Below are 27,713 nucleotides of genomic sequence, written 5' to 3'. Positions count from 1 at the left end.
GAGGGAGGGGAACATCACATTATTTATTTCCAAACAAAATAGCAAAATGGAGCTTCATGTGCACAAAAGTCTTTGGAGGGAAAAAGAATCACAGATTTTAATTCATTTTTACATATTTACAGCAAGATTAAACCACAGCTTTCGACTATGTTTTCATTCAACAATCACCTTTAGTCAAATACATAACAACTTTTTTTTCCTTTCAAGGTAGTTCATAATTTAAGGATGCTAAGGGGACAGATGATAAATCACAAACTGTGTGGGTAGAGAGGGTACCAAATACTCTAAGGTTTCAGTCAGGCTTTCTTACATGTGTGAGTTATGATTACAAAAATTTGCCTGTCTGTATAATTCACATTCATTGCAATCATTACATTTTCCCATAAATTAGCGATATAAACAAACATATGGGGACCTCCAGTAAACAAATAAAAATCAATATAAGAGACAACATTTTGTAGCAACTATAATAACAGCATGGGTTACAGCTTGAGGAAACTTCTTTACAAATCATTTAGTCAGCACAAACGGGATGGGGAGGCTGCTACATCCTTGTTTATTTAAACCACCTTCAAAACCACATCAGAAGGTTTGGGGAAAGCTGGACAGGGTGAAAGTTTCTTTCCTGGACACAACATGAAATGAAGAACTGCACATGTGGATGGGGAGGGGGGCGTTTGCATGCACTTTGGGGTCGTGGATCTTCTGAACTCCAATTGCCAAGATTCTGAAGAAAACAGGAAATTATAAAAACATCTCTCTCCCTCAAGCCACTCTCCTTCTATTAACGGCAGAAAGGGCTTGCTGATTGCTACTAGCGAGAAGAAAACACTACAATGGGTCTATTTTTAGCAGAGATTGTCTTTGAAGGATCAGGAAATATTAACAATTGCTTGGCTTCAGCCTTCCGTTCCAAGGATCTGGAGTAAGAATATTGGGAGCGTGAGGGATTCCCCCAAGGAGGTTCATCCAGGTGACATGACTTGGACTGACTGAGTGCAGACCAGTGCAGAGAGAAGCAGACACACAGTGTGGGCTTAGGGTACATCCCCTCTGCCTGCACTGTCTCTGAATTCTTTCTCCCATGTCCCATGTCCTGTGCAAAGGGCCCCTCAATGTCTGCACACCTCCACAGGCCCTGGGCCTGATGTCTCTGCATTGCTTTTGTTTTTCTCATTGCAGGACTTAGCCCTAAGTTACTAGTTAGTGTAGTGTGCGTGTATTTTTTTTTTAAAAGAAGTTTGATTTTATCTCTTTAGAAACGGTTTGAAACTAACGGGGCAGAGGGAATTTGACAGAGAGGAGAACAAATCGCTGACAAAGAACCTTTTACGTTTCATCAGCGTTGTTAGGACGACAAGCAGGAATGTCTCAGATAATAACTCCCACTTCAAAGATTTCTCAGCTCAATAGAAAGCAGACCATCCTTTTTATTCAACCACAAGGACTGGCACTAAAGAAGACTCCACTGTTTGATTTTTTTTCTACCTTGTTTATTTTTCCCCTATTCACTGGGGTACTTGGATAAAATAAACAACAAGACAATTAAGGGAACATGGACTTCTAACTTTCCTGCCATCTTCCCTATCCCCTTGGCCTTGGGCTCTTCAGCCAGTGCCCAAGGCCAGACCAGGCTGGAGGGGTACCATACACCCTACCCTGGGGAGAATCAAGTTGGGGGAGGGGTTGTAAGAAACTTCTGGGATAGAGGGGCAGAATGGGCTGTGCTGGGGGCCAGAGTGCAAGTGTCCCAAAGGCACTGAACTCTTTAGACTTATCCAGGGCGTCTCCTCTCCTTCCTCCAAGTCCCATTCAAATTCAGGCCTCCACCCTGCTCGAGATGTAGAGGCTCCGGGCACAAACGGAGCTGGGGATGCTCATTTGTTAAGCCTCTGAGCTTGCCCTAAAGTTATTTACTTCTGACCCTGGAGCCTCTTTGGGGCGCAGTCAAGATGCACGGAGTCCGGCTCCTCCCTTTCCCGAAAGCGTCCCTGGCTCCAAAGCGCCCCCCCCCCATCAGAGTGCAAGGTGAACCCCTAAACGCTGGCGAGGAAGGTCCTCAGGAGGAAGTACATACTGGAGAGCGCAGTGACAGTATTAAATGGCGTGAAAGCAAAGGTCAACGCAAATGTATCTTAATAGAGTGTCTGCAGTGAAGTGTGCCGCCTTTGAAGCGGCCGCTCCCTGCGCGCATTTCCATGGCGAGCCTAACGCGGCATGCTGATGCACCGTCAAACTCACACTTTCAACCCCAAAACCCGACTCTTTGAACAACCCGAGCTTGATTAGACCTTTCTCCTTTTCTTTCCCCTCTTACAAACCATTTCCTCGGCTTTAGAAACTCGCCATCAAACCCAAATGCGCCCTCTGATCACCGCAGAAAGCAGAAACAAAAGGGGCTGAGCGGCGATTCAAGCGGCCCTTTTCTTCCCTCACATTATTATCCATTTTTATTATGATCGGGAACAAGTGCCCATTCGCGTGGGTTTTGTTTACCGGAAATTAAATGAAAATGATTTAGTCCGCGTCAAACAAAAATATATACTTGTATACACAAGAAAAAAGGCCTGTTAGACGTAAATATTATGTCCTTAATGAAAAGCCTGGACGGGCTCCAGGCTCGGCCTTTCAGGATTTCAGTGAGACTTGCCCATTGCCATAGAAATCCTAACTTACCATGAAGATGCACCGTGGCGAAGAAACATTGCTTTGTGCGCGGGCCCTTTGATGTCGCAGGCGCGAGATGCGGGCGCTCAGCTGCGCCGGGCGAGATTACCTTGCGAGCAACGCGGTGGACATCTGTAACAAGCAAATGAAAAATTAAAGGCGATTAGTGACCGTCGACGCATTTTTATTTTATTTCATTATTTTGGGTGGGAGTGGAAGGCAAAATGGGGCCTAGAAATAGAAGAGAAAGAAATGAGCCCTCTTTGGGGCGGGGGTACATTTTTTAACATCTTCAGAAAAAGCAAGTTCCCCAGATGCCCTCTGCACCTTGGTGGCGGGGAGGGTGTTTACAGATGGGAAGGAGTCGTTTGCTGCCGACCGCAGGCCCTTGGCTAGGCGGCCTCTGGGCCCTATTGTGGGAGCAGGACGGGAAGGGCACTGCAGATCCCCTTCCACAGGACGGATTCACTAGGGATGTGTTTGGAAGATTTTGGATTTTGTCAGAGATACGGAAAACAGTCCCTCTCCAGTCAGGACGTTATTTATCTGATGGTATCGGGGCAGGAGTGACAGTCCTCTAACAGTGACTGAAGAGGAAAGAGCAGAAGGAAACCCAGCAGAGTGACAGAACCTGGGCTTGTTTGCTGGCTTCAGCTTTTTAAGTTGAGCTCTTCAGGGGCTCCTCCTGGGTAGGAGCACTACACCCTTCCTTATCTCCAAATTCTTAGGGGACTGGGATGGGTCTACCAAAACTTTTTACCCCTGTCATTGTCTTCTCCCACCCTCCCCCCAAATCTTAGCAAGAATTTTGGGGCAGCACCATCATCCCCTGCAGATGGTGGCAGACTGGGAACCAGGCTCTGATCTTTTTCCCCATTGGCAACAACTGCAAAGACTTTCCTCTCCCCTGCCGCCAACATCTGGTTCTTTTTCAGGGGATTTGGTGCCCAGCATACCAAATACACATTCAGTCTAGACCCATTGGGTGTTTGCCTTTAAAATATTTATTATTGCAATTCATTGCTTGTTTCCCCCTCCCTGACCTTTTTAAATAAGACCAACATTGTGCGATTTTTGACAATTGATTTGACACGATTCATCCAGACACTGTCACCTAGGCCAGATCCTTTTGCTGTGGAGGCCTAGGCTCAGTGACGTCATTGGCACACTCTGCACCCCCAACTCCAAGCACTCACAAGATCCACAGGCAGCACCTCAAGCAGCGTGGGGTGTGAGGAAAGGGTGGCTGGTCTGGGGAGGCCTCAGAGCATTGAATCCTAAAGCCCCTTCAGTGCTCTTTTGTCTGTATTTCTTGTTGTTTGGACTCGTCACCTCCCCCAAGTATATAAAGCATACGGAGCAGACAGGCAGGCAGACAGATCTGTGTGCTTAGGCCAGTCTATGGGGGAGGGGCATGTACTGCCTAGGGAAGGTGCTGACCCCACCCCACCTCCCCCAATATCCTTTACCGAAGTAGTTGGGAAATTTTGGATCTGGGACTTGAATAGCTGGGGGAGGGGGGAGAGGAGGGAGTCAAAAGGGGAAGGCAGCAGGAGGGAAGACAACGGCTCAGGAATTCCCTCTGCCACTATCCCGCCTTAGGAACTTCCGAGGAGACTCGGACTGGGACCTGGGAAGGGAGATGGGGTGGCAATCCAAGCGGCCCAGGCCTGGAAAAAATTTTTTCCCATTCTGTGAACCACTCAAGGACTTTGTGGTTTTACTTTCGCCGCCTGCAGTTGCCAAGATAGCGCATTAACTCTCCTAATGTTTTCTTTTTAACTTCTGCCTGTGTCTCTCTGTTTTCTTTACCCCAGCACTGCTTTCATGCTACCCAGTCACAAGGGCATCTGTGTGGATGGGTGGGGGTGCTGGGTGTGATGGGAGAATCCACATGGGTACCATATTTGTATTTTAAGATAATGGACATTATACCGGCATATTCAATGAACTCTTAGTGGTGACCTTCCTCCTCCCTCCCTCCCTTACTTCTCTTCTTCCCTCCTCACGCTCTCATCAAGCCTCAATAACCGGGCCTAGACCTAGCAGTCAGTGTACGCGGAAGCAGTAAGCCCAGCAGCAGCGCTAATACCGGCGGCGGCGGCGGCGGCGGCGGCAGCGGCGGGGCCAGGTGGCGGCGCGGGGCTGGGGGGCGCCGCGGGGATAGCAGCGGCGGGGCCCGCGCCCTGACACACGTACCATTCGCTCAGGTCGGCACCACGAGCCGCCACCGCCGCCGAGGAGGCCACCGGGGGCTCGCGGCCGAAGTCCGACGAGGGCGACACCAGGGCAGACGGAGCGGCAGAGTCGTAGCCAGAGCTGGGCGGCGGCGGCGGCGAGCGCCCGTGCACCTTCATGTGCTTACGCAGGGAGCTGGGGTGCGTGTAGCACTTGTCGCAGCCGCGCACTTTGCACGTGTAGGGCTTGTCGCTCGTGTGCACGTGCGAGTGCTTCTTACGGTCGCTGCTGTTGGCGAAGCGCCGCTCGCAGCCCTCGAACTCGCACCTGAAGGGCTTCTCCCCTGGTGGAGGCAACGCAGAGACATTAGTGCTCGTGGGCCGTGGCCCTGGCTCGGCCTCACCACCCTTCCCCCCCCCCCCCCCAGTTTCTCTTCCATTTTTGGGGAAAGGAGCAGTAAAAAATTTCAGAAACCTCATTCCCTGGCGCCTTAGGCCCGGCACCCCCTTCCCTGCTCAGAGCGCGCCCCCTGAGCTCCCTCCAGCCCGCCTCCACCCCTCCCCCTCTCCCGCCCGGGCCTGGGGGGAGGGTACGGAGGAGGAGCGACAAAGACTCCATCTTAGTCCAGTTTCTATTCTGGAAAACCCTGATCCCCTCCGGTTGTTTTCCTTCAAATTTTCTCCACTTGGATCCAGAAGCACCTTTGCCCAGAGAATAGAGTTGACTGAAGAGTTCGCATCTGCTCAGTTTAAAGTTGCTGTTCCAGCCAGACGTCTCTGCCTCTCCCCTCCCCGCCCAGCGATCCACCCTGCACACATCCCGTCCTGGCCCAAATTGTTTCCTAAAGTCGGTTTTGTGCAAACGCCAAGTAGACGGAACAATTTAAGGATGCGCAGCCGATGCACACGGCATGTGCATAATGTGAATTTGTGCTGCACGGAAAGGTATTCTGAGCAATGATTCACTTCAGACGCGATTTTTACGGGAAATGAAGCCCCCTCCCCCTTCCCCTCTACCCCCTGAGGGCAAACATTTAGCAGCATTCTTCAAATCTTGCCTAAACCGTCCGGGATCTCTCCAGTTACGCGCGCCGGCAATAATATTTTATTACGCTGCTCCAGCGGCCTCCCGGAGACTCTGCCATGGGCAGCTACTCTCCCAGTCCTAACTGATTGTGAGAAGTCGACTGGCCTCCCCAGACCACCCATCGCCCCGCGGTCCGGCCTCCCAGGCCCAAGCCGAGAGGCTGGCAAGGCAGAGTCTGCCTGGGCCGAGCAGGATCCGAGGCCTCTCCTGCAATCGCGCCCTTGATCGCTGCGGCTTCAGGATGAGCTCAGCTGCTGCGGTCAGGCCAGGCCCGGCTCCGTGGACCGGAGGACAAGCGGGCAGACGGGGTAGACCCGGGAGGGGCTCAGATCGGTGGTGCGATGCCCTGTAGAGCCGCAGGAAGGCGCGAGCGCGCGTTAGGGTGGAAATACTGGCCGAGGACGGAGCCCCAGTCCCGGAGCTCAACGCCGGCTGGATTCGCTAGCGTGGGTAAGGGGAGGAAAGGACCCCAAGAACCCGGAAGCCCAGATTCCCGCTGGAGCTGCAGATGCTGCGGAAAGGAGGGGAAGAAGTGTCCGGGCGCTTTAAACAAAAGGATGCCGCCGGGCGCCCTGGGTTGAGGGAAAGGCTACCAAGCGTCTGGCTAAGGAGAAAGAGATGTACGGCTGGAGGACTGTTGCCTTTGTGGTCGCTTCTCCCGCCGCTTCCAGGAAAGACGGGTGCTTTGGGGCATGTTTGAACAAACAATGCCCCTATTCCCAAGCCCTGTTGAGGCTTCAGCTGAGCCAGAGGTTTGCACACAACCTTCGCCTCCACTCAGAGGCAGGTTAGGAGCCCAGGGCTCCTAACCGCGCGGCCGCTGCGTCCTCTCTCTGCAGAGTGTTGTTAGTACAGTGGAACACTGGACAGTGCTGGCATCTGCCATTTTTCGGCATATCGGTACAATTTTATTTTTTTAAACAATAGGAGAAAGATGCAGAATAAACTAGTGTCCCTATTTGTCCCTTGTTTTCTCCCCTCTGATCCCTGTTAGCATCTGCAAAACTAAAACTTTTCTTCCTCCCTTCTTTCCTTTCTAAAATCACTTACAAGAACCATGTCATTCAGGGCGTGCAAAAGTAAGCAAGATTTGCTGAAATAACAGAAGGAAATGGAATTTGAGGTCTATTGTCACCCCCAAGTATTGCCCCCCCTCCCACGCACACTTATCCCATCGTGTGAGCGCCTTGGTGGACTTTCGCGTAAAACAGAAGGAATGATTTCGTCCCAGACGAGGAACTGAGGCGAAAAAAGCAGGGCACAGAATGTGATCTGGGCCGCCTGGAAGTTCCAAGGCCCTTGGGAGGCCAGGTGAGGCCGCGCCCCCGCGCCCTCCCGGCCTCTCAAAGCAGCAGTAGGAGCCCAGGACTCCTCGCTTAACTCTGCACCCGCACCCCCACCCCAACACGCAGCCTCCCTCCCCCTCCCTCCCACCTGGTCTGGGCGCTGCGCCCTTGGTGGGTGGGTGGATGGATGTGGAGAAGCAGGGTTGGGCCAGGGCTCCGCAGCCCGCCCCGAGCAGCCTGGGCCTGAGGCAGAGTCGTGGAAGGCCCGGAGTCTCCTCCCAGAGGCTCAACAGCCGGGAGAGGCCTCCTCCCGGCCCGGCGCCAGGACCGCCCGACAAAGTTCGGTGGCGGCCGCGGCGGCGGCGGCCGCGGCGGCGGCGGCGGCGGGGCAGTGCGACTCGCGCCATTTTCTCGCACTTGTGGCTGGGCGGGCTGAGCCGGGCCCTTCCGCCCCGGCGCGGTCTCTCCTCTTCCACCTCGGATCCCAGCCCTGCCTCCCTCTCCTGACTGCCCGGGAGAGTGGGGCGAGCCCCCAACCCAGGGGTCCTGGGAAGGGCGCCGGGCGGCGGGCCCGTGGCTCCCTCGCGGCGGCACCATTGTTCCGGGATGGCTGTGACCGCCGCAAAGCGAAAGCTGTCGGAGTGGTCTCGGAGCCGCTGCCTCGGAAGCCAGGCCCGGGATTCAGACCCGGGAAAATCGCGACTGCAGAGCAAGCAGCTCCTATTCGCCGCTTCCGCGACTCGAAGAAATGAAACGCCATTAATATTTGAAAAGGCAATTATTTTCCTGTTGAATAGAGAACTGTCTTCATGAATAATTTGCAGTGAGGTCTATTGCCATTTGAGAAACATTTGGGTTTTTTTTTTTCTTCCTCTTTTCATTACTTAGAAGGAGGGTTTGAGGGAAATGCCAGAGCAGAAGAGACTCTCTCTCTATATTTTAAACTCCGGTGATAATGAATCAAGGCTGCCGGTGGAAGGGAAAGGATGCACTTAGAATTCTGTTATGAATAGACGCAAACCTGAGCCAGCTCGGGCGCACTGAACTTGCTTCTCTGCTGTAGGTCGATTGCATTGAGAATTTAACCATTTTCTGCTTCACGGACTTCAAACAGTAGCCCGGCAAAGAGCAGTAAAAGTTTGTTTGTTTAAAACCCCCCGTCATTAAAAATGAGTTCCTTCTCTGGCTCAGGACTGCGAGTCTATCTTCGCGGTGCGAGCCGCCAGCTCATTGAGTAGCGGGGCCTGAGGGCGGTGATCAGGGCCTCACTTCCCTCCTCTTTCCCCTGGATAAAACTCAAGGAGATGGGGGGGGGGTGCTTGACAGAGGGTTGAGGGGGATCCTGGAACCAGCTCCGAAAAACCGTACATTTCCGGAAATAAACTAGGAAACTGAAAGTGGACTTCGATCTGGCATCCGTGTGGGCCAATGTCCTGGCCAGGAATATTTCCCAAGATGGCAGAATTTGGGGGGAGAAGGTGGGATTTAGCAAACTTCTTTCCTGGGTAGTACCAGGCTGGAGAAATTCTTTGACTAATAATTGCTGATGTTTCCACCAAGAACAGAGGTAAGTAAGGCAGAGTGCCAGGGAATACAAGCTGGGCACCAAACTGGAACTTATCTCATCCTGTTTCCCCAACCATCCGCTTCTCCCGCCCCCAAAATGGAGGAGGGGAAGGCAAGTGGGGGCAAGAAAACCCTAGCTAAGGAGAATACAAACATTGCTGCTAAACTATTTAATGTAACTTTACAGGCTGTTCTGGGAAGTGTGAAAACTTTCTCCTTGCAATTGCATTAATTAGAGTTGCTTCTGGCCAGAGGAGTTGAACTTTTCAGGCTCCTGAGCAGGTTCCTTTTCTTTCTGTTAACTAGAACTAACAGATGTGGTTGACACATGTCCCCATTTCACTTAACAGCTCAGTAAATGACATTTAAAGCAGATGAGTCTCCTTGGGTCTCTGCTAAAGCAAATGGGAGGGTTTGTGAAAGGTCCCAAGTCTTGGTCACCAAGGCTTCAAAACAGGGGCAAAGTTAGCCCATAAGACCCCAAATCCTAAAAAAGGCACCAAGGGCCTAATAAGCTCTCAGTTCGAGTGGCAATCAGGTTATCAAGCTGACCATTGGAAGAGTGCTTGCCACAAAATTCCAAAGGGACAGGCAAAAATTAAATTGTTCCCATGTCTTTACGACTTTGGGAACAGTGCCTTTTAAAATACCTTAAAACCAAACTCAGTAAGCAGGGATCACACATTTGCACACACAGAAACCCAAGCACGTTCACCCTCACCCTCTCCCCACAGCAGAAATCTCACACTAGCCTCCCACACACAGTCTCAGGAAACGTCTGTGATTCCCATAGAAGGGCATAATTAATATTTTATGAACTTTAGCTCATGGAAACACCAAACATCCCTCCTCCCCCCAGGTGGAACTTGAGGAAATCCAGCCGCGAGGGCCAGGAAGAGACCCCCTGCTCCCCTAGAAGGTCCGCACGAGACAGACAGTGCCGAATACTGACCTGTGTGAGTTCTTTTGTGTATTTTGAGATTTTCTGATCTAGCAAAGACCTTCCCACACCCCGGGAAAGGACAAGGGAAGGGCTTCTCGCCCGTGTGCACGCGGATGTGATTTACAAGTTTGTATTTGGCTTTAAAGGGCTTGCCCTGGCGCGGACACTCCTCCCAGAAGCAGATGTGGTTGGCCTGCTCAGGGCCGCCGACGTGCTCCACGGTGACGTGCGTGACCAACTCGTGCATGGTGCTGAAAGTTTTGGAGCAGAGGCGCGGGGGCGCGGGGCCGTCGGCCGCCAGCCACTTGCAGATGAGCTCCTGTTTGATGGGTTGACGCATATAGCGGAAGAAGGCGCCGGGACCGTGGGGCGCTGCGAGGTTCATGGTCAGGTTCATGCCCCCGTAGCCGTGCAGGGCTGCGGCAGCTGCTAGGGCGTCGCTGCGGGCCACAGGTCCCGGCGCGAAAGGTTCCGGCCGCGCGTACATGTCTCCGGGGAGACCCAGACGCAGGAGTCCATTCAAAGTGCCGCCGGGGGAGGCCTGGGGAGGCTGCTCGTGAAGGCCCGGGAACACCGAGGGGCTGGAGGAGGCAGCGAGCTGGGGGCCATGGTGTCCAGAGCTGCTACCTGTTGTCGAGACAAATAGCGCGAGTGAGAATGGGTGGCGTGGGCTGAGCGTTCTATCGGGCCCCAGGGGGCAGGCCCAGCCCAGCCACACCACGGCCTCTGTGGTCAAAGCCGGGACCCGGAGCCAGACGGCGGCGGCGGCAGCGACCCCGGTGGACAGCGCGAGGCCAAGCTCCTCCACCGCGGACCGGCTGGGAGGCTGTTCCGTAGAGCCCCCTGTCGCTTCATGAGCAGGAGAACGATGGTGGCGGCGGGGTAGGTGGAAGGGTCAGTGGGGTGCGAAATGCTGAGTCTGTGGGTTGCTGGGGGTCCCTAGGCTCTGCTGCAAAGGAGTCCGAACTGCGCTCCAAGCAGTGACCAACTCCCTGGGGCGCTCTGGGCTGGGGCGCTCCGGGCTGCGGCGCCCAGCGAGGGAGTGGAAGTGGGGAAAGTGGTGATGTTGTAGGTGGTGGTGGTTTCGAAGCGCCCCAGCCATATATACAAATTTCATTGCCCAGCTCGGCTGGGAGAGAGAGGCCTGCTGCATCCCGGCTGGGACTCCCCGGAGCTCCTTAGGTCGGGCCGCTCACGCCACCATCACCTGACAGCGGGGAGGGGAAAGAACAACCACAAAAAAACTTCTGCAAAGTTTTTTCCTCCCTTCAAGTTTTGGGTTGTGACTTTTTTTTTCCTCCCTCTCTCGGTCTTTAATGCGTACTTGAAATCCTGTACACTACAGAGGCAGCAGCGGGGCGCGTGAGGAAGTGAATAGAGATTCGGGGCCGTGGCCCCGGCCCGCCGAGAGGAACAATCGCCTGGGTCGCCCATTGGCCCGCGGCCCGGTCCGACGTCAGCGATGACAGGTCCCTCCGCACGCGGATACACACATACACGCGCGCGCGCGCACACACACACACACACACACACACACACACAGAGTCACAACTGCTCCCTCTCCCCTCCCCAACCCCCATCTCATGCGTCTACTGCTCATGCGCTCTGACCCGGGCACCGATTCTTTTCTCTACTGGTGAGCCCCCTCCCCCTTCTCTCCCGAAAGCTGGGCAGCTCTGCTTTGCCTCGCCGCTCTTGGAAGTGAGCGGGGCTGGGCTGTGCCTGCATTCACGAAGACTTTGGGGAGGGGGCGTTACGCTGCACGTAATGTCCAGAGGGCAGACCAGAGTACCCGGGCCTGCTGGGGCTGATGGGCAGCACCAGGCGTGCCCGGACGACGGCCTGCTTCAGCAGCTTGTCCCAGGAGTCAGGAGTAGGCGAGGGCCAGGATCCAGGGAGGACAGGCGGCTGCAGACTAGGCGGCCGGGAGCAGAGGAACTGTTAGGCTAGAGGCCCTTAAGCCTAATTTTGTTTTCACACTTTCTCCGAATTTCCTAGTGTCGCTCTGCGCTCTCTCCCTCTCTTTTTCTCTCGCTCTCCTTTCCCCGAACCCCCTGACCACACTCGCCTTCCTACTTGGATCCTTTCTTCTCCCCTCCCCTCCTCCCTTCTCTCCAGTCCATTCTTCCCAGTTAGCCTTGCCGGCTCCTCCTCCCGGGTGTCTGGAGCGCCCGGAGACGGGCAGACCCGAGAATCTGGCCCTGAATCGGGACCAAGGAGTGGGCTGGAGACGGTGATGATCTGGGAGAAACTGGCTTCGAACCCACACCTTCCTCCTGAGCGGGCCTAAGAATTCTCCCCTCCGCAAATCACACCGATCCTCGGGCCGATGGGCCAAAGAAACAAAGGCGAGCGCAGCGCAGCGAGGAGCAGGTCCTCAGCCCCAGGTCTCACACTGTTAATTTGCTGGCTGAAGCTCTGTACCCTGCCGCCAGACAGAGCCTCTGGGAAAAGGGGCTTAAGAATCGCTTCCACTTTCGGGTCCCTCCGGCCACTTGTTGCCCACGGCCCGGCCAGTCTATCTTTTTCGCTTGCCTTCACGGCTTTTTCGCTTGCCAAGTTTCCCGGCCCAGGCAGACAGAATGACTGCGGGCCTCGGCCTCCTCTCCCGAGACGCCCTCCTGGGCTGCGGGTTCCGCTATCTTGGGGCTGGGGGTCGGCCAGTGGGAAAAACCTTCAGTTCTGGCCCGGCCGAGTGTGGCATAAACAGAGGGGAGTGTCCTTTGTTTGCGCCGACCGGCTAGGGCCGGCTGCACAGCCCGGCGATTTAAAGAGCCCTAAATCCTGCCCTGCACTCAGTAGCCGAAAATGCCAGCGTAAGTACTTGGGCCTCCCTGCGGCCATAGAAAGCTCCCTCAAAGCAGTGAAAGGCTTGGATTTTTAAGGATTGAGTGAAAGACCCCGTTCCCCTAGCAGAGGTGAGAAGTTTGGACGGATTACAAGAACTCCTTGATTGAGCTGCCCCACCCATCCCCAGCACCAAGGACTATTCTTAAACATTTCCTGGTCAGTAAATACGGGTTTCTTTTAATTTTTTTTAAATAATTAACTTATTTATAATAGTTGGCAGATTCTTTGAGACCTTCATTTAATGCATTGTTCCCCACTCAGGGCTGCATTTTAGCAGGGGATTAACTTCCACAATTTCCCTCGGCTTTGACAAGTCCAGGTCTTTCTGCTCCTCCAGCCGGAAGAGCTTAAGCAAACTACCAATAGATGCTGCGTTAGCACTGAAAAAAAAAAAGTTGAAGGGAGAGCATTTGACAGCCGAACCTCTTCTACTCTGGAAACCAAGGAGACTTCCACACAGCAGTGTTGATGCTACACTTTGAAGATTTGTCTCCTTTCCTGGCTTCACACTCTCACTTTCTGGGATTTAGCCCCTCTGCTCACAGGTGCCTCCTCTCTGTTTCCCCACCCTGTTTTCCCTTCCTCAAAGCACTGGCCAGGTCCTGTTTGCAGGTGTTCCCACTTCTTAGTGAGTGGTATCAAGGCTTCCCACAGCGAAAATGTCTAGGCAAACCCGTGAAGGGCTCTGAAAACAACAAAAACCAAAACCCAAAACCAAACCAGTGTGTCTCTTTCTGAAACTCCTTGCCCAGTCATTTGTTTCCCCTAGCCATTCCTCAACACAGAACTTAGTCAACTCCTTCTGGAGCATTCAGGCCTTAGTGCTGGGGCACTTCTGCTGCAGTCCAGCAATTAAAATATTTTCTTTCCCATCTGAAAGAAGGTGATCTACAATCTGCTGTTCAGGATGTTTGTCAAACTCGCCATCTACTTTGGCTTCCATTAAAACTCTGATTTGCACAAAAATGGATCACTTAGTATATACACTGTGACCACATCTGCATCTAAAGCTTTGAACAACAGTACAGAACAGGGATAGTTAAGTTGTTTATGCTATGGGCCCTTTTGAAAGCTTGATGAAGCTAGTGAACTTTAATAATCCTGTGTTTGCTACTCACAGCCATAATAGAAGAGAACTATAACGTTCCATTCCAAGGCGGTGAAAACTAAGATGCAATTTTTTTCCCATCCCAACTTGTGGACCTCCTGAATTCTAAGCACTGATTCCATAGACTCCAGGGAATAGAAGTAGAGGCTTTATATATATATATAGATTGTTTCTACACAACACACTTTCTCATAATAAATTTACCCTTGAAAAGCTTTGAAAATGTGTATGGCTTTTTGTGCCAACAGTGAAAGGGCAGATACATCTGACTCAGCCAAATTCACCGACCGTAACCTGGCCCCAGGGAGTTCCTTCCCAGATGCAGCCTTCTCTTGAAGCACTGAAAACATCTGGACCCATCCTGGATAGATGCCTCTTGAGTAGTTAGGGGTCAGTCAACCTAAGGTCACTAAGATTGCCTGATCTTTGCAAGTTCCTTGGAGCCACATGGTTTACGCCTTGTTTGGCTAAACAGAGCAATGGGACCAATGTCCTGAGGGACATTTCCCTAGGACAGAGATAGGGAGAAAAAAAGCCATTTCACTCATTAATATTTGTAGACGGGGTACTTTGGATGATGCCATCAGGGTCTTCAAGAAATATCTCTGAAATAAGCCCCAAAGCAGTATTTACCTAAACACAAACTGCAGGTGGGGCACCAATGTCAGGGAGGAATATTTTACTTTTCAGGGCCATTCCTTCCAGGGCTCAGGTAGCAAGGATTCCAGGTTTTATTGACTATTCTTGAGCAGGACAAGTAGTAGTGTCCCTCAGTTGTGCTCTGAATTTTTCCTCCAGAAATTTCTCTCACCACACTGAATACCAAATGCTTGACTGAAGCATTCTATTCCTAACCATGCTGGGGGGTATAGCGTTGTTGAGTTTACCTTTCTGCTTGATTTGCGGGGAAAAAAAGAGACATCCTGCAGCCCGCAGATCTTCAGCAGAGGTCAAAGGAGCACTCGAGGTTTTCAAGGGGGACTGTTTAGAGCAAGTTCCACCCCCAGAGTCCAAACATCCTTCCCATGCCCAGAATCATGCCTTAAGCACCCTTGTTTACCCCAGCCATGACAAAGCTGTATCGTAAACTAAAGTGATTTTCTAGTCCTGCTATATAGACATATGACATTTGGTGGCCCTACCATCTTCCAGAGCTCCTCACATCACTGCCTCAAATGGGAGAATGTCTTAACTTCTCTTCTTTGTAGAGAAAAAGAAGTGGGGGAGATTTTAGATCAATAGTTGGCCTATTTTTCCACTTTGATCTTTTAAACAATGTTAAATGATGATTATCTGTCATGGGTTATACTCCGAGCAGGATCTCAGGAGCTGAGGGCCACTGCACAGAGCCTGACCAAGCACAAGACTTGTTACTTGAATGTTCTATACCTAGGTCTGTAGTCACTTGTTCAATCCTTTCTTCCCTGTTTCTGGCCAGTGTAACACCAAAACAAGAGGCAAGTGTCTTCATAGTCTATTCACAGACAGACTTCAAGATTCCGGTGAGAGGTTGTCCCTAGTCTTATGGGGTGCGGGGTGGGGGTAGACAACTTAAATCCCAGGAGCTTACTGTAGGACCGTGCCCAAATTGTACAAAGGAGATGAGCTCTATCAGAGTTTTGGAGATAAAGGAATATCTTCCTCCCCTATACTATAGAAATTTGGGCTTTAATTGCCATTAATGGAACTGAGTATGAAAGAAAATATGCTTGGATAAAACTTAATTTCCAAGCACCAGTTCTGCAAAACATCTTTTGACAAAAGATTAGGAAACACGGTTAAAGGATCTTCCAGAACAACATCTTTACATAATAACCACATCTCTCTTGAGAATTCTGCTATCAAATCATCCCAAAATAAGAGAGGAGACTCATTTCCTGAGTTGTCCATTTAACTTTTGTTCAGAAGGTTGCTTTTTCTAAGAACAAGGGAATACCTTGGAGGCAACCGTCCGCTGGTGGTGTAGTTGAAATAAGGAAAACTAGATGCCTGAAAGGGAAAACACTCAACCCTAAATCATATGCTTATTCTAAATGGAATATTAAATTAAATTCTTCACAACGAAGGTATTCCTGACAGAGCGCCTGTCAGTCACTCCCCGTTCAGACACCACATTGTGGGAACATCGTTGCTGCCACATTGCAGAAGGCTGGTGTCCCTGGTAAAGATGATGCATATCATGTAAACCCCATCACCAAGATCAAAGTCTGCTCCTTTCATGGAAGCCAATACATGTCAAACCTCATTCCAATCAAATCGTCCGGAAATGAATTCAAGATGAATATGTCATAGAATAATGTGACAGTGGAACTGCAGAAGGTCAGGGGTGGTTGTTTCAATGAGAGAGTCGTCAAATATTAATTCTAGAACGTCCAGATGAGTAGGCATTGAGGGGGATTAGCTGGCTGCTGGTGGGACGTTGTGTCGCTGATTTGTGTGCAAATGCATCAAACACCAAGGTGTTGTTCTCAGTTTCATTGGAACTCAAGAAACACCCCAAAACTCATGACCAACATAACCAAAAGACCAATTAAAGAAACATACAAAGATAGCTTCCTACTTAAAAAATAACTTCAGCAAACCAATAGTCAAAAGAGGATATTAACTTACTTGACTCTTTCAGGGCGTTTCGGTAAAGGCGTATTCGTTTCCTCATCACCAAAGAAGTCTTGTATCTCATTTTCTGACTTTGAGTCTGGGAAGAAAAGAGAGACAATCACTAGTTAAATAATTTCCTACATGTCTGTATGGCAAGACTGAAGCACCTGAATGTCTGAGGGAAAGAAAGTGTTGGTCTGAAGAGCTTTTCTATGTTTCTTTGACTATTTACAAGATTGGAGGCAAAAGAGTACTGTGCTGGGAAGTACACATATTTACTGCAAAACTGTATTCCTGGTGACTAAAAAATATTAAAAATCATTATTTCCCAACTAGATTTTTATCTAAAACTCATTTGTGAATCTCCCGTGCAGGTAGAGTTAAGCACCCTTTCAGTCAGTGTTCAAACATCTCTAACTCCAGAATTTAAATTGATTGTATGGGAAGCCCCCAACATTTTCTTTAAGTTAACTACGTTTAGTGAGAGGGAGGGCTGGGTGTCCTCTCGGAGTTTAGCAGGTTAAAAATTGAGTTGTGAGTGTTGGTCCTGATAGGAGAGGGATTTCTCTGCAGATTGTAGATCCTGTTATGGCCATGGTGGTGTGGAATCCTTAACCCTCACATGGCTTCCACCACCTAACCCATTTGCAAGGCATCCCTGGTTGGTTTTTCAAAGTTACTATAAAATTGATCAGATGAGGGAGATCGTTTCTATCATCTGATCCTGCTGTCCACATTTCTTAGTTAAGAAAGTCAGAAATAAATAACCCTCCACCCCCTCAAATATTTGCACTCCTTTCAGATTCACTTTGTGCATAGAGCTACCCAATCTTTGGCCACCTAAAAGCCTGAAACCCATCCTGGGGACTTCTGCATCCATCAGGCAAGGCGAAAGGCAGTGGAGTAGCCAGACAGAGGCGATTCACCCAGCCCCAACCCTCCATTTGGCCTAGAAAGACAAACAGTCATTGAAAAGGTCTCAGGCTGGACAAACACAGCAAGCTCTCTGTCAATGAGGACGTCTGCCTGTCTTGACACTCCAGCCCCCAGAACAAGCGGTTGTTTAACTTGTTGAACCACAGGCCAAATCCAAGTGGGGCTCTGCTATCTCAAAGGCTTTCCAGTTCTCTATGCTCAAAGATCTCTTTCTCCCTCCCTCAGCCCCGAACCCGGACTTGAACTAGCTTGGGTGTTTTCACCCTCCCCTCACCCTTGTTTTCGAGGTCCAAGCCTGAGGGGGTGGGGGTAGGGGGTTAGACTCACCTTTTCCCAGAGGGTTTTATTTATTTTCAGTTCTTTCTAACCAAAAGGCATCTGTTCCCAAAGGTAAGAAGCTCCTTCCTGCACAAATCAGGAAAGAAAGGAAGCCCAACTTTGCATTCCTACAGAAGGGCGGCATGCTGGGCGTCCTTGCTCTAAAATTTCCTCATGGCAGGATGTCTGGCACGGGGAAAAGTCCTGGTTGGTTGGAACTAATAGAATTTACTTTTTTGCTTCAGAGGGAAATGGGTGTGAGTTTCCCTAGAGAACTCTGTCCACCAGCAATGCTGTCCCCGAGCCCTCCACTTAAGAGGCCTGGGTCATTTCTACCCCAAGGTCCTGGCAGTCTTTTGTGCATTAGAAACCCACAGACATGCAAACAAACGTTTCAGAGGCTGGACTTCAGGCAGGCAACTGGGACCGACCTTAAGCTACTCCTGTAGCAGCTCCATCACTGGCCTGTACACCGAACCCAGGTAAATACCTCCTCCTTTGGTTCAAATTCTGACTCTACTTAACAAGCCAGTCATCTCGCTGAAGGATGAGTGGAAAAATCTAGGAGCAGTCCTTGGGCCCCTAGATCTGAGTTCCCCACCAACCCAGATATATATAAACCTCAAAAACACTCAGCTTGGTTTTCCCCAAATGATTGCTCCTGACTTGTCTCCTCACACCAGCCCTGAGCACTGAATCACCAGCAAAGGGCACAACCTGGAGACTTAGAATCCACCTTCCTTCCTACACCTTGAGAAAAGGAAAAGTGCCAATGAGCTTCAGTAATTGATTCTGCTAGGGGAGAGCCCTGACAGTGGGCCGGTGTGTACAGGCAAAAGGCATCATTTTTCTTTGGGGGAACACCAAGGCTGCACGTTGTGGGGTCGCCCTAGCAGGCGCAGGCCTGACCAAGGTCAGAGGTCGTCTTCAGCCTGCTTCCCAAGCCAGCAACTTCAGTCCCTGAGCCTTCCCCGCTGCTCCACCCTGATTAACCCGCAGGCACGCCGGCAAAGTCATGCCCGCTTCTCGGCCAGAGATCCGCTGGCAGGGCGGGTGCAGAGCAGGGGCCCTGCAGGCTGCCTGGGAGCTCCCGGGCCAAAGTCAAAACCCGGCTCTTGGCCTCTGCCCGTGGCCTGAAGTCGCCAGCTGTACCCGGCAGCTACCTGGCTCCCCTCCAGTGGGCCCTCGAGCACCAGAAAGTTGGGCTGAGAGGCTGGGTTGTGAGACAGCCTTTTCTCATTCTTCTGTTCCCTAGAGGGAAGAGCCCGGGATCCTCCAGCTCGGGGTGAAGACTGGGCGACCTCCGTCTGCCCAGAAGAGAATCTGTGTTTGCAGGTCACTTGAAGGAACAGCCTGGACATTTAACCGTCCCTTGGAACCAGCCCGTGGCTAGACAGAGGAAGGGAACGCGGTGCCCCGTCCAGGGTCGCTCTGAGGCCAGTGTTGTTGGGAAGAGGGTAGAAATATGACCTTGGAATCCAAAGGGAGTTTCCTGCAGACGGTGCACACCAACTCACAGCCCCTCCAACGCCCCTTTGCCATTCCTAAGAACTTGCTGTCTCCCAGCTTTCCCCATGGACCATTCATCAACCCCAAACTTTCCGGTTAAACCTTTGAAGCAGTTCTAGCTTTCTTTCACAGCCTGATTCAGTTCCCGTCCCACTTGCCCCTAATTTCCAGTGCCTCTAGGGTAGTGCCCAGAATCCCAGGTGGCTGCGGCCTTCTCCCTTGAGAGCTAGTCGCAGCTTTCGATCGCATCCAGGAGAAAGAAAGCCAAGACCCAAACCCATGGCCGGCCTCGAGCAATGGGCGGATCCCAGCGGTCAGCATCCTGAGGCAGGACCAGACTGCTTGAGGGTGAGGATCCCAGCCCTGTAGCGGACCCAGCCGGCGTCCCCCGTCAGGTTGGGGTGGAGAAGCTCTGTCATCTTGCTGCCAGGAGGGCTAACTTGGCTCCTTTGACCCTGGAGAGGAGAAGCCGTGCCCTTCCCTGCCATGCCCGTGGGGGCAGGGAGGAGAAGCTGCCTTCAGGGACCCCCTCCCTACGCGAGCCCGGCTCACTCGGGGAGAGAGGAGCTCTGGGCCACGACTCCCCTTCTTGTGCCAAAGGTGGGCACCTAGGCAATCTACAGGGAGGAGAGAGAAGGCGGGCAGGCAGCAAGCTGCTCTTGGTCCGCATGCCAGTGGGAGCCCCATTCGTCCCCCTTTCACCACTCCCTCTGGGAAGAAGGGATGGACTCATCCCCAGCGCTGCCCCTTGGCGTAAGGGCCCCCTCCTCCCCTCAATGTCAGTGGGGTGGGGCCTGTCCCTACGGTTGGGGGGCTAAGGAGGGAGGAGGTGAGGGAGAAAATCTAGCTGGGCCTCTTACCCCAAAGGGGTTTGGGTGCCCATGGCCCCGATAAGGGTGCTTCCTACCTGGCTGCTGATGGTCCAGGTCCAGTCTCTCTGCCCCCTGGACTCACACACTTACCCCGCTCCACCTGTTGCCAGGATCGCCTCATTTCTGCACATCACTTTGGGGTGGCTGAAGGGGGACCACAAACCCCTCCAAGCCTCTCTTTTGTGGTTCCAGCGAGGCGGTCATCTTTCATTTCTCTTTTTCCAGCTTTCGGGAAGCAGTTAGGGAATGTATGATGAAGCAGAAATGAGCCGTCAGGATGATATTTTAATGGCTTATATGTCACGTTGGTGCATGTGGCTTTGAACTGGAGCCGCTTGCGTTTCCTGCAGAGAGCGCCGCAAATCCCACTTGATAACTTCTACAACCCACAACTTTTTTTTTTCTCACATTCACTCTTACCCTGTATATTTGGACGCGTTTCCTAAAAATACCCTCTTCTCAACGTCCCCCTTGGATTTTCCACGGACTGGAGAGGAGAGGACTGACTTTTCTTTTTTGAAGAATTATTTTCCCTCTCCCCCTCCCAATGGCTACCCTTCTCCCCTCAGGTCCCCTCCCTTATTTTTTTTGAAAGGCAGGCGAGGTGGGTTCAATATTTGTTCCCCCTGGTGAAAGCAGCACAGCCTCTGGAGAACACTTCTCCTTGCAGATAGGATTTTACAACCGCAGTGGAGGCAGGATCCAAATTCCCCTTGTAGGCAGCAGAAAAGACTCTGAGTGGCTCTGACATATCTTTTTTGAACAAAGTGTGTAATAGTTCCTTAAAAAACCCACTCCTCAAGCCCCAGCCCTTTGCCTCCATTCCCCATCCTTGTTCCACTCAACGTTGGCAGGGAATTCGGGGGCTGCTGTACTCAGACTTGTTGCTGGGGACCGAATATTTGAATTTTTTTTTTTCGTTCTCAAATTTCTATTTCCCAGCACAACAAGCACAAAGCTCGGCCAGGTCCCGTCAGACACCGGGAAACCATCCCAGCTACAGAAGTCTAGTTTTGAGCAGGGAGAGCCCAGGGAAAGGGCAGCTCAGCTCGTCAACCCCAAGCAAGAATCTGGTCGATGAAAAGCCCAGAAAACCAGAAAAGAGGAGAGGCCGACGCTGACCCTGCCTTTCTCCAACATGGGCAACCTGAGCAGGAAACCGGGCAAAAAATACTCATTTTCATTTTCCTCTCGCCCGGGCACTGGTGAGTTTCCTAACGGGGCCGCCTGTGAAAGGATGAGTTGAGGTCTCTTTGTCTGGGAAAAGAGTTTAGGGCTCTGATTCAGCTGCAAAGAAGCCAAATGAAGTTAGAAACAAAGGGCAAATTGAAGGATTCCGACTCTTGGCTTTTTGTGTTTTCCTTACTAGAAAATAATTAGACCTAATGAATATGCAGACGCTTCAGCTAAACCCTCGGCCCAGGCTGTTGGGTTTTAAACAGAGCTGCGGAGAAATGCAACCTTCATCCCCCAACCCCCCGCATCCGCGTGCATTTTTTGAAATGCATAAATGTTGCTCGCCTTAATTGATTGAGTCACAGGGATTTTTCCCCCCTGCTTTTAAGTGCCATACTCCTCTACCTTTCAACAATCATTTTAATATATAGTCAATGGCTCTTTGTGGACGGGACAAAAAGCAACTACGCGCAGTTGTTGAATAGACTTTGCGCTGGGCAAAGACAGGTTAATCGAGGGCCGCATCGCGAAAACAAGCGAGTGTTGTATGTTTGCACTGAATCCAAATGTCTGCATTTTCCTAACTAAATCAAAGGGAGTGTTATTTCTTTTTCTGCTCACTCATCTGAAGGTAAGTAAATTTTCTCTGGCGATCAAAAGCCTGGTCGGCAACAAAGACCGCGCCCGCTTTTTCCACCGTCCTGGTGTGGCGAGTTGCGGAATTTCAATAACTGTGACAAGGGTGACTGATTTGTGAACTAGAAAAGGTTTGAATGTCACAAAATTTACATTGGTCCTATCTATCGGAGATTTAAATACCAAAAAAGTATTCGGGGATTTCTAGGGAGCTTTGGGCAGTCCTGAAGAACAATGGCGCGTTGGGAAATTTACAGTTTTACCTGAATGAAAGGGGCCCGGGTTGGGAACAGGAGTGCAGAGGGAGGGGTTAGCGGGGGCAGACAAGGGAGACTAGGGGAAAGAGAGAAAAGAATAGAATAACACAGGAGAGGAAAAAAGGAAAAATCGGCAACAATGTTTTCAATTTGCTAACAACAGCAACAACAACAAAAACCCTCAACCTGCAAAGTTAGGGCTCCCATCCACCTGTGCTTATTTTGGGGAGGGGGAGGAAGGAGGGAGCAGGAAGCCTGATAGATTTGATAAAAGTGAGAAAATCGAGGCAAACAGTTATCCTGAGAAATCACATTTCTTGTAAAGAGAGAGTGGAGTGCCTGTGTGCTCCAGAGATCTTAAATTATAAACAGGAGGGGGACGAAGCAAGAGGGAAGAGAACTTCAAAAGGAGCAAATAACAAAAGCCTCCTTTGCTGCCCTCCAAGGCGCGGAGAGGGGGAAAGAAAGAAAAGAAAGTTGCTGAATCGGGACATTCTGGAAGTGCCTTAGCTGTGTTTACCAGCCCCATCCCCGCCTCCTGTTCTCGGAGACTCCCGAATTCGCTAATCGCTCAGCTAAGAGCAGGTTTGAAGGACAAGATAGAGAAGGAGAGAAACAGAGAGATGCAGAGGAAGAGAGAGAGGGAGAGGGATAAGAATAAAGAGAGAGAGAGAGAATGTGCATGACTGCGAAAAGGAAAAGAAATCGTGGCAAAAATGTTTTTCCATGAGAAGAGGGAAAATTTTGGCTAAAAAAAAAAGTTGCTACTCCTGGCAGCCCTGTTTGTCAAAAAGGGATGTCAAGCGCTTTACAATACCTGGGATTGATGAGGCGGGCGGGCCAATGAACGGCGCGCGGCGCCTCGGCGCGCCCTCCGTTGGCGCGGCGGCTGCGGGCGGGGGGAGTGCGGGCACACCAATGGGCGCCCGCGTCAGCAGCACGTGACGTCTCCCCCTGCTCCCATTCATCAAGGGGGGGACGGTGTCGTCCTTTCAATTCATTTATCTGCAGGAATGATTGCTGCTATCAGTCTCGCGCTCACCGCCCGGCTGAGGAGGTGAAAGTTTCTCCCCAGGAAGATAAACCGCAAAAGACAATATTGTGCATGATTTGCGCCTTTTCTTTGGCTTTTCCTTTCTTTCTTTTTTTCTCCCCCTCCCCCCCCCTTTTTTTTTTTTTTGCAAAAAGCAGAGGGGGAAAAAGGAGAGTGAAGGAGCGAGGAGGCGAGCCTGAGAGAAAGGAGAGAGAGAGAGAGAAAAGAAAGGGCGAGGGGCTAGTGGAGAAGTGAGGAGGGGCGTACGGAGCGAGGAGGAGAGAGGGCGAGCAGTCGCGGCTCCGGCGCTCACATTCCTCTATGCTACAAATCCGGGAGGAAGTTTTTTTGGGGGGCTGAGATGCTCCATGCCTTTCCTTGGGCAGCCTTGACGCGGGATCCTCTCGGCAGAGACTGAGCGGCGAGAAAGTGCGAGCCGGGCCGGCAGGGTCTGCTCGGCGGGCGCCGGAGCCCGCCTTGCTCGCGGCCCGCAGCCGTCCGGCTTCCCCGCGCTTGGCCAGGCGGGAGCCCGGGCGCGCCGCGCCGCGCCGCTGCCTGCCGGCTAGGACTTCGCGAGGTGGGTCGACTCCTCCTCCCTCCTCTTCTTCTTCCTCCTCTTCCTCCGCCTCCCGTTCCTCCTCCTCCTCCTGTTTTTCCCTTCTCGGCGGGCGAGGGTGGGGGGGGCGGGGGAGGCCGGGGCTCGCCCCGAGCAGCCACGATGCTCCTGGACGCTGGCCCCCAGTACCCTGCGATCGGCGTGACCACCTTTGGCGCGTCCCGCCACCACTCGGCGGGCGACGTGGCCGAGCGCGACGTGGGCCTGGGCATCAATCCGTTCGCCGACGGCATGGGCGCCTTCAAGCTCAACCCCAGCTCGCACGAGCTGGCCTCCGCGGGCCAGACGGCCTTCACATCGCAGGCTCCGGGCTACGCGGCTGCGGCGGCCCTGGGACATCACCACCACCCGGGCCACGTAGGCTCCTATTCCAGCGCAGCCTTCAACTCCACGCGGGACTTTCTGTTCCGCAACCGGGGCTTTGGCGACGCGGCGGCTGCAGCCAGCGCGCAACACAGTCTGTTCGCGGCTTCGGCCGGGGGCTTCGGGGGCCCACACGGCCACACGGACGCCGCGGGCCACCTCCTTTTCCCCGGCCTTCACGAGCAGGCGGCGGGCCATGCGTCGCCCAACGTGGTCAACGGGCAGATGAGGCTTGGCTTCTCGGGGGACATGTACCCGCGGCCTGAGCAGTACGGCCAGGTGACCAGTCCGCGTTCAGAGCACTATGCCGCGCCGCAGCTGCACGGCTACGGGCCCATGAACGTGAACATGGCCGCGCATCACGGCGCCGGCGCTTTCTTCCGCTACATGCGCCAGCCCATCAAACAGGAGCTCATCTGCAAGTGGATCGAGCCCGAGCAGCTGGCCAACCCCAAAAAGTCGTGCAACAAAACTTTCAGCACCATGCACGAGCTGGTCACGCACGTCACCGTAGAGCACGTCGGCGGACCAGAGCAGAGCAACCACATCTGCTTCTGGGAGGAGTGTCCGCGCGAGGGCAAGCCCTTCAAAGCCAAATACAAACTGGTCAACCACATTCGCGTACACACTGGCGAGAAGCCCTTCCCCTGCCCCTTCCCTGGCTGCGGCAAGGTCTTCGCTCGTTCTGAGAACTTAAAGATCCACAAAAGGACGCACACAGGTACGGAAACTGCTTTCCCTGACATCCCCCGCTCCCTATCCCGGGCCTGGGACCCGAAATCCAAAAGTCAGAGGCGGGGGTGAGCAAAAACGACCTTGGCTGGGTCTGGAAGTCAGGTTCCAGCAGCCAGAGAAAGTGTGAACTGGTTTTTAGTTTAAGGCTTGAAATGCTAATAAAGTACAGAGGGGGTCGGACCAGAAGGATCTAGGGATATAGATTTTAAAATGAGAAATAAGAAACGCCGAGAGAGAAGAGTCAAACATGGCTTTACGGAGCCCTTGGTGCGCGCGGAGCCGGGATAGATGGCTAGCTGGCTCCGGCGTCTGCCGAGGCGCCAGCCGCTCCAGTTGCAGGCAAATCTAAATGTTTGCTTCAGGCCAGCATCATTCTCTACGCACCTTAGTGAGGACTTTGCCAAAGGAAGGAACTGAGGAAGCTGGAGGAAATCAGTGAAGGAGCATGGAAAGAAACAAAAACAGAGACAGAAAAGGGGGGCGTGGGTAGTGGCAAAAGCAAGTAAGTCGGGCCTGAGGCGGCTTTTGGCGGCTTACGCATATTTTAAGAGCTCCAATTCTAGTAGTGACTTGTTTGTAAGTAGGCTTCAGAAGTCAGGAGAGTCGGTAGACAGGGAAGTCCTTTTGGTCAATTAGATTCTGTGAGAAGGCTTTCAAAACACCGAATGCCCTGAGTTGGCCTTTAAAAATAAAAGAGATCGGTTGGGAACAAATAAAAGTTCGCAGCGAGTGCAGGGCTGTAGCCTGGGTCGGGCAGGCCATTCTGAGTCTCTTGGGCTAACAAGGCCAGGAATCCAGGCTGCTTCCCTGTTCTGGTTCCCCCGGGTGTTTTCTGAGAACCGCACTTGGAACTTGGTGTTTAACGCCGGTGTCAGGGAAGAACTTGCGGCGCCGAGCTCTTGGCCCAGATTACCCTATAAAATGTGAGTGTGTATAGGGGGTGGGGTGGGGTGGGGGCGGCGACGAGGGGGGTGCGGAGCGTCGGGGAGGGGTAGGGGGAGGAGAGAAGAGCAAAACAGCAGGAGAATCAGCCCAGAATGTGAAAATTAGAAACCGAGAGCTAGGTAGAAGCTGCCCGAAGTCATCTTGTACAGCCCCGTGCCGAAAAAGCAGCCACCAGCACTGCTGCTACTCTGGGATCTAAAAAACTACCAGCATTACTACTACTGCTAATAATAAAATAATAAAATCTGGATCTAATTGGATTAGAAGTTAAAATAGTTCAGATAGTTACAATTCCATTGCCTATATTTGACTTTATTAAAGACCCGGGTTTTGAGCTTGCAAAGTGCTAATGCTGGGCCGCTGCCTTTTTGTTTTGTTTTGTTTTTATTTTTTCTATTTGTTTGAATTTTTAAAAAGAATGGCGGGGGTTGTTCTAACCAGAACTTTGTTTCTCGCCTTTCGCACCAGGGGAGAAGCCCTTCAAGTGCGAGTTCGAAGGCTGCGACCGACGCTTTGCCAACAGCAGCGATCGCAAGAAGCACATGCACGTGCACACAAGCGACAAGCCCTATCTTTGCAAGATGTGCGACAAGTCCTACACGCACCCCAGCTCGTTGCGCAAACACATGAAGGTAATCGCCGCGCTCTCGCCGCCGGCCTTGGAGCCAAGAGCCCGCTCAGCTCTGCGGCCGGGGTCGGGCGGCGAGTGGCAGCCGGGCGGTGACAGGAGCTGGTGGAGGCGGAAAGGCAATGGTTCCTCTCCACTTAGTGGGGCTGGGCAGAGAGGGCGGGGGCTGGAAAAGGGGAGGGGGGCACCCAAGGCCGTTCTAAATTTGCCGTTTAATAATAAAAGTCAAAGGAAGTGAGCACTTGAGCAGACGCTGTGACTGATGTGGAGCTAGGGCCGTCCCAGCGGGTTGATGCTGCCGAAGCTGTGGCCATGGTGGCTTGGCTGGCAGCGCTGGGCAGAGTTGGGGTCTTGCAGGCAGGCCTGAGCGCTTGCTCACCGAAATCTAAGCAAACAAAGTTCAGCGGCTGAGGGAGGGACCGTCTCTGGCTCCGGCCTCACATCCAGCCTCCCAGTTCCCAGATCTATTTTCTTTTGTGAGTCCCGGGGGGCACTGTGCCTCCCTGGAGCACTGCCTCTGCAGGGCCAGGCGGAACAAGCAAACCCAAGTCCCGCTGGTCGGGCCTCCCTTGAGTTGAAGGGGATCCATGGCTCGGGGGGGGCGGGGGGGGGGCGCGCTTGGAGGCGGCACTCCGCTTTCACCCCTCCTAGGCGGCCGCCGCGCCGGCTCTTTATCTCCGTAAAAACGCGACTTTATTCCCGCAGGTCCACGAATCCTCCTCGCAGGGCTCACAACCTTCACCGGCCGCCAGCTCGGGCTACGAGTCCTCCACGCCGCCCACCATCGTGTCGCCCTCCACAGACAACCCGACCACCAGCTCCCTGTCGCCCTCCTCCTCCGCGGTCCACCACACAGCCGGCCACAGCACGCTCTCTTCCAATTTTAACGAATGGTACGTTTAAAATCGGAAACAAAACACCGAACAAAACCCTATTTAAGAGACTGAACACACACACGTATACAACATATTACTGAAAGAACCCTGAGCATCAAAACAGCCCCCACCCACACCCTCACAATCCTATTTTTTCTAAACCTGCCAATAGACCCAGGACCGAGTAAGAGAGAAAAGGCACCGAACCTTTAATTTCCCCCCCTCTTTTTCTTTCCTTTTCTTTTTTTGGCAAAGGCTTGGTAGCCAAGGGGTGGGGGGTGGGGGGCGTCGAGTAGAAGGCGGCCGCCTGACCAAATGCCGCCAACCCTGAGGGCCAGTTTCTCCTCGGAATCCGAACAGGCTCTCTGGGATTCGGTTTTTTTTTCTTTCTTTCTTTCTTTTTTTGCTTTGCATTCTTGTACATACAGAATTATTAGCTTAAAACTGTACTGTTGGATTCTGTATATAGTTATATCTCGGTTGGAACGGGCGGGCGGGATCGTGGAGTTGTGGTCTTTGCATTGGGGGAGGG

General features: G+C 52.4%; 2 protein-coding genes across 2 annotated transcripts; one reads left to right on the top strand and one right to left on the bottom strand.

Annotated features, from left to right (window-relative positions):
- Positions 1-23,270, bottom strand: ZIC4 (Zic family member 4). The gene is given in 7 exon segments (XM_074369882.1): positions 1-2,799; positions 4,867-5,188; positions 9,736-10,353; positions 16,295-16,379; positions 17,546-17,566; positions 17,568-20,261; positions 22,804-23,270. Coding segments are annotated over 6 exon segments (1,161 nt in total). The 5' UTR covers positions 17,682-20,261; positions 22,804-23,270; the 3' UTR covers positions 1-2,798.
- On the top strand, positions 20,540-27,695 carry ZIC1 (Zic family member 1). Its single transcript, XM_074369874.1, has 4 exons — positions 20,540-21,122; positions 23,406-24,719; positions 26,147-26,310; positions 27,012-27,695. The coding sequence occupies exons 2-4, from the start codon at positions 23,738-23,740 to the stop codon at positions 27,207-27,209; spliced, it is 1,344 nt and encodes a 447-aa protein (XP_074225975.1). The 5' UTR covers positions 20,540-21,122; positions 23,406-23,737; the 3' UTR covers positions 27,210-27,695.
- The last annotated feature ends 18 nt before the right edge of the window (positions 27,696-27,713 follow it).

Source organism: Camelus bactrianus, chromosome 1 (assembly GCF_048773025.1).
Source record: "Camelus bactrianus isolate YW-2024 breed Bactrian camel chromosome 1, ASM4877302v1, whole genome shotgun sequence".
In the NCBI taxonomy this organism is placed as follows: Eukaryota; Metazoa; Chordata; class Mammalia; order Artiodactyla; family Camelidae; genus Camelus; species Camelus bactrianus.
The sequence above is the reverse complement of the archived record's forward strand: the minus strand, read 5'-3'. Positions and strand labels throughout refer to the sequence as shown.

Excerpts from the sequence above, each read along its gene's own strand:
- ZIC1 (XM_074369874.1), top strand. The coding sequence starts at position 23,738 with ATGCTCCTGGACGCTGGCCCCCAGTACCCTGCGATCGGCGTGACCACC. Across the intron at positions 24,720-26,146 it reads CCACAAAAGGACGCACACAG|GGGAGAAGCCCTTCAAGTGC; the intron begins GTACGGAAACTG and ends CTTTCGCACCAG. Across the intron at positions 26,311-27,011 it reads CGTTGCGCAAACACATGAAG|GTCCACGAATCCTCCTCGCA; the intron begins GTAATCGCCGCG and ends TTATTCCCGCAG.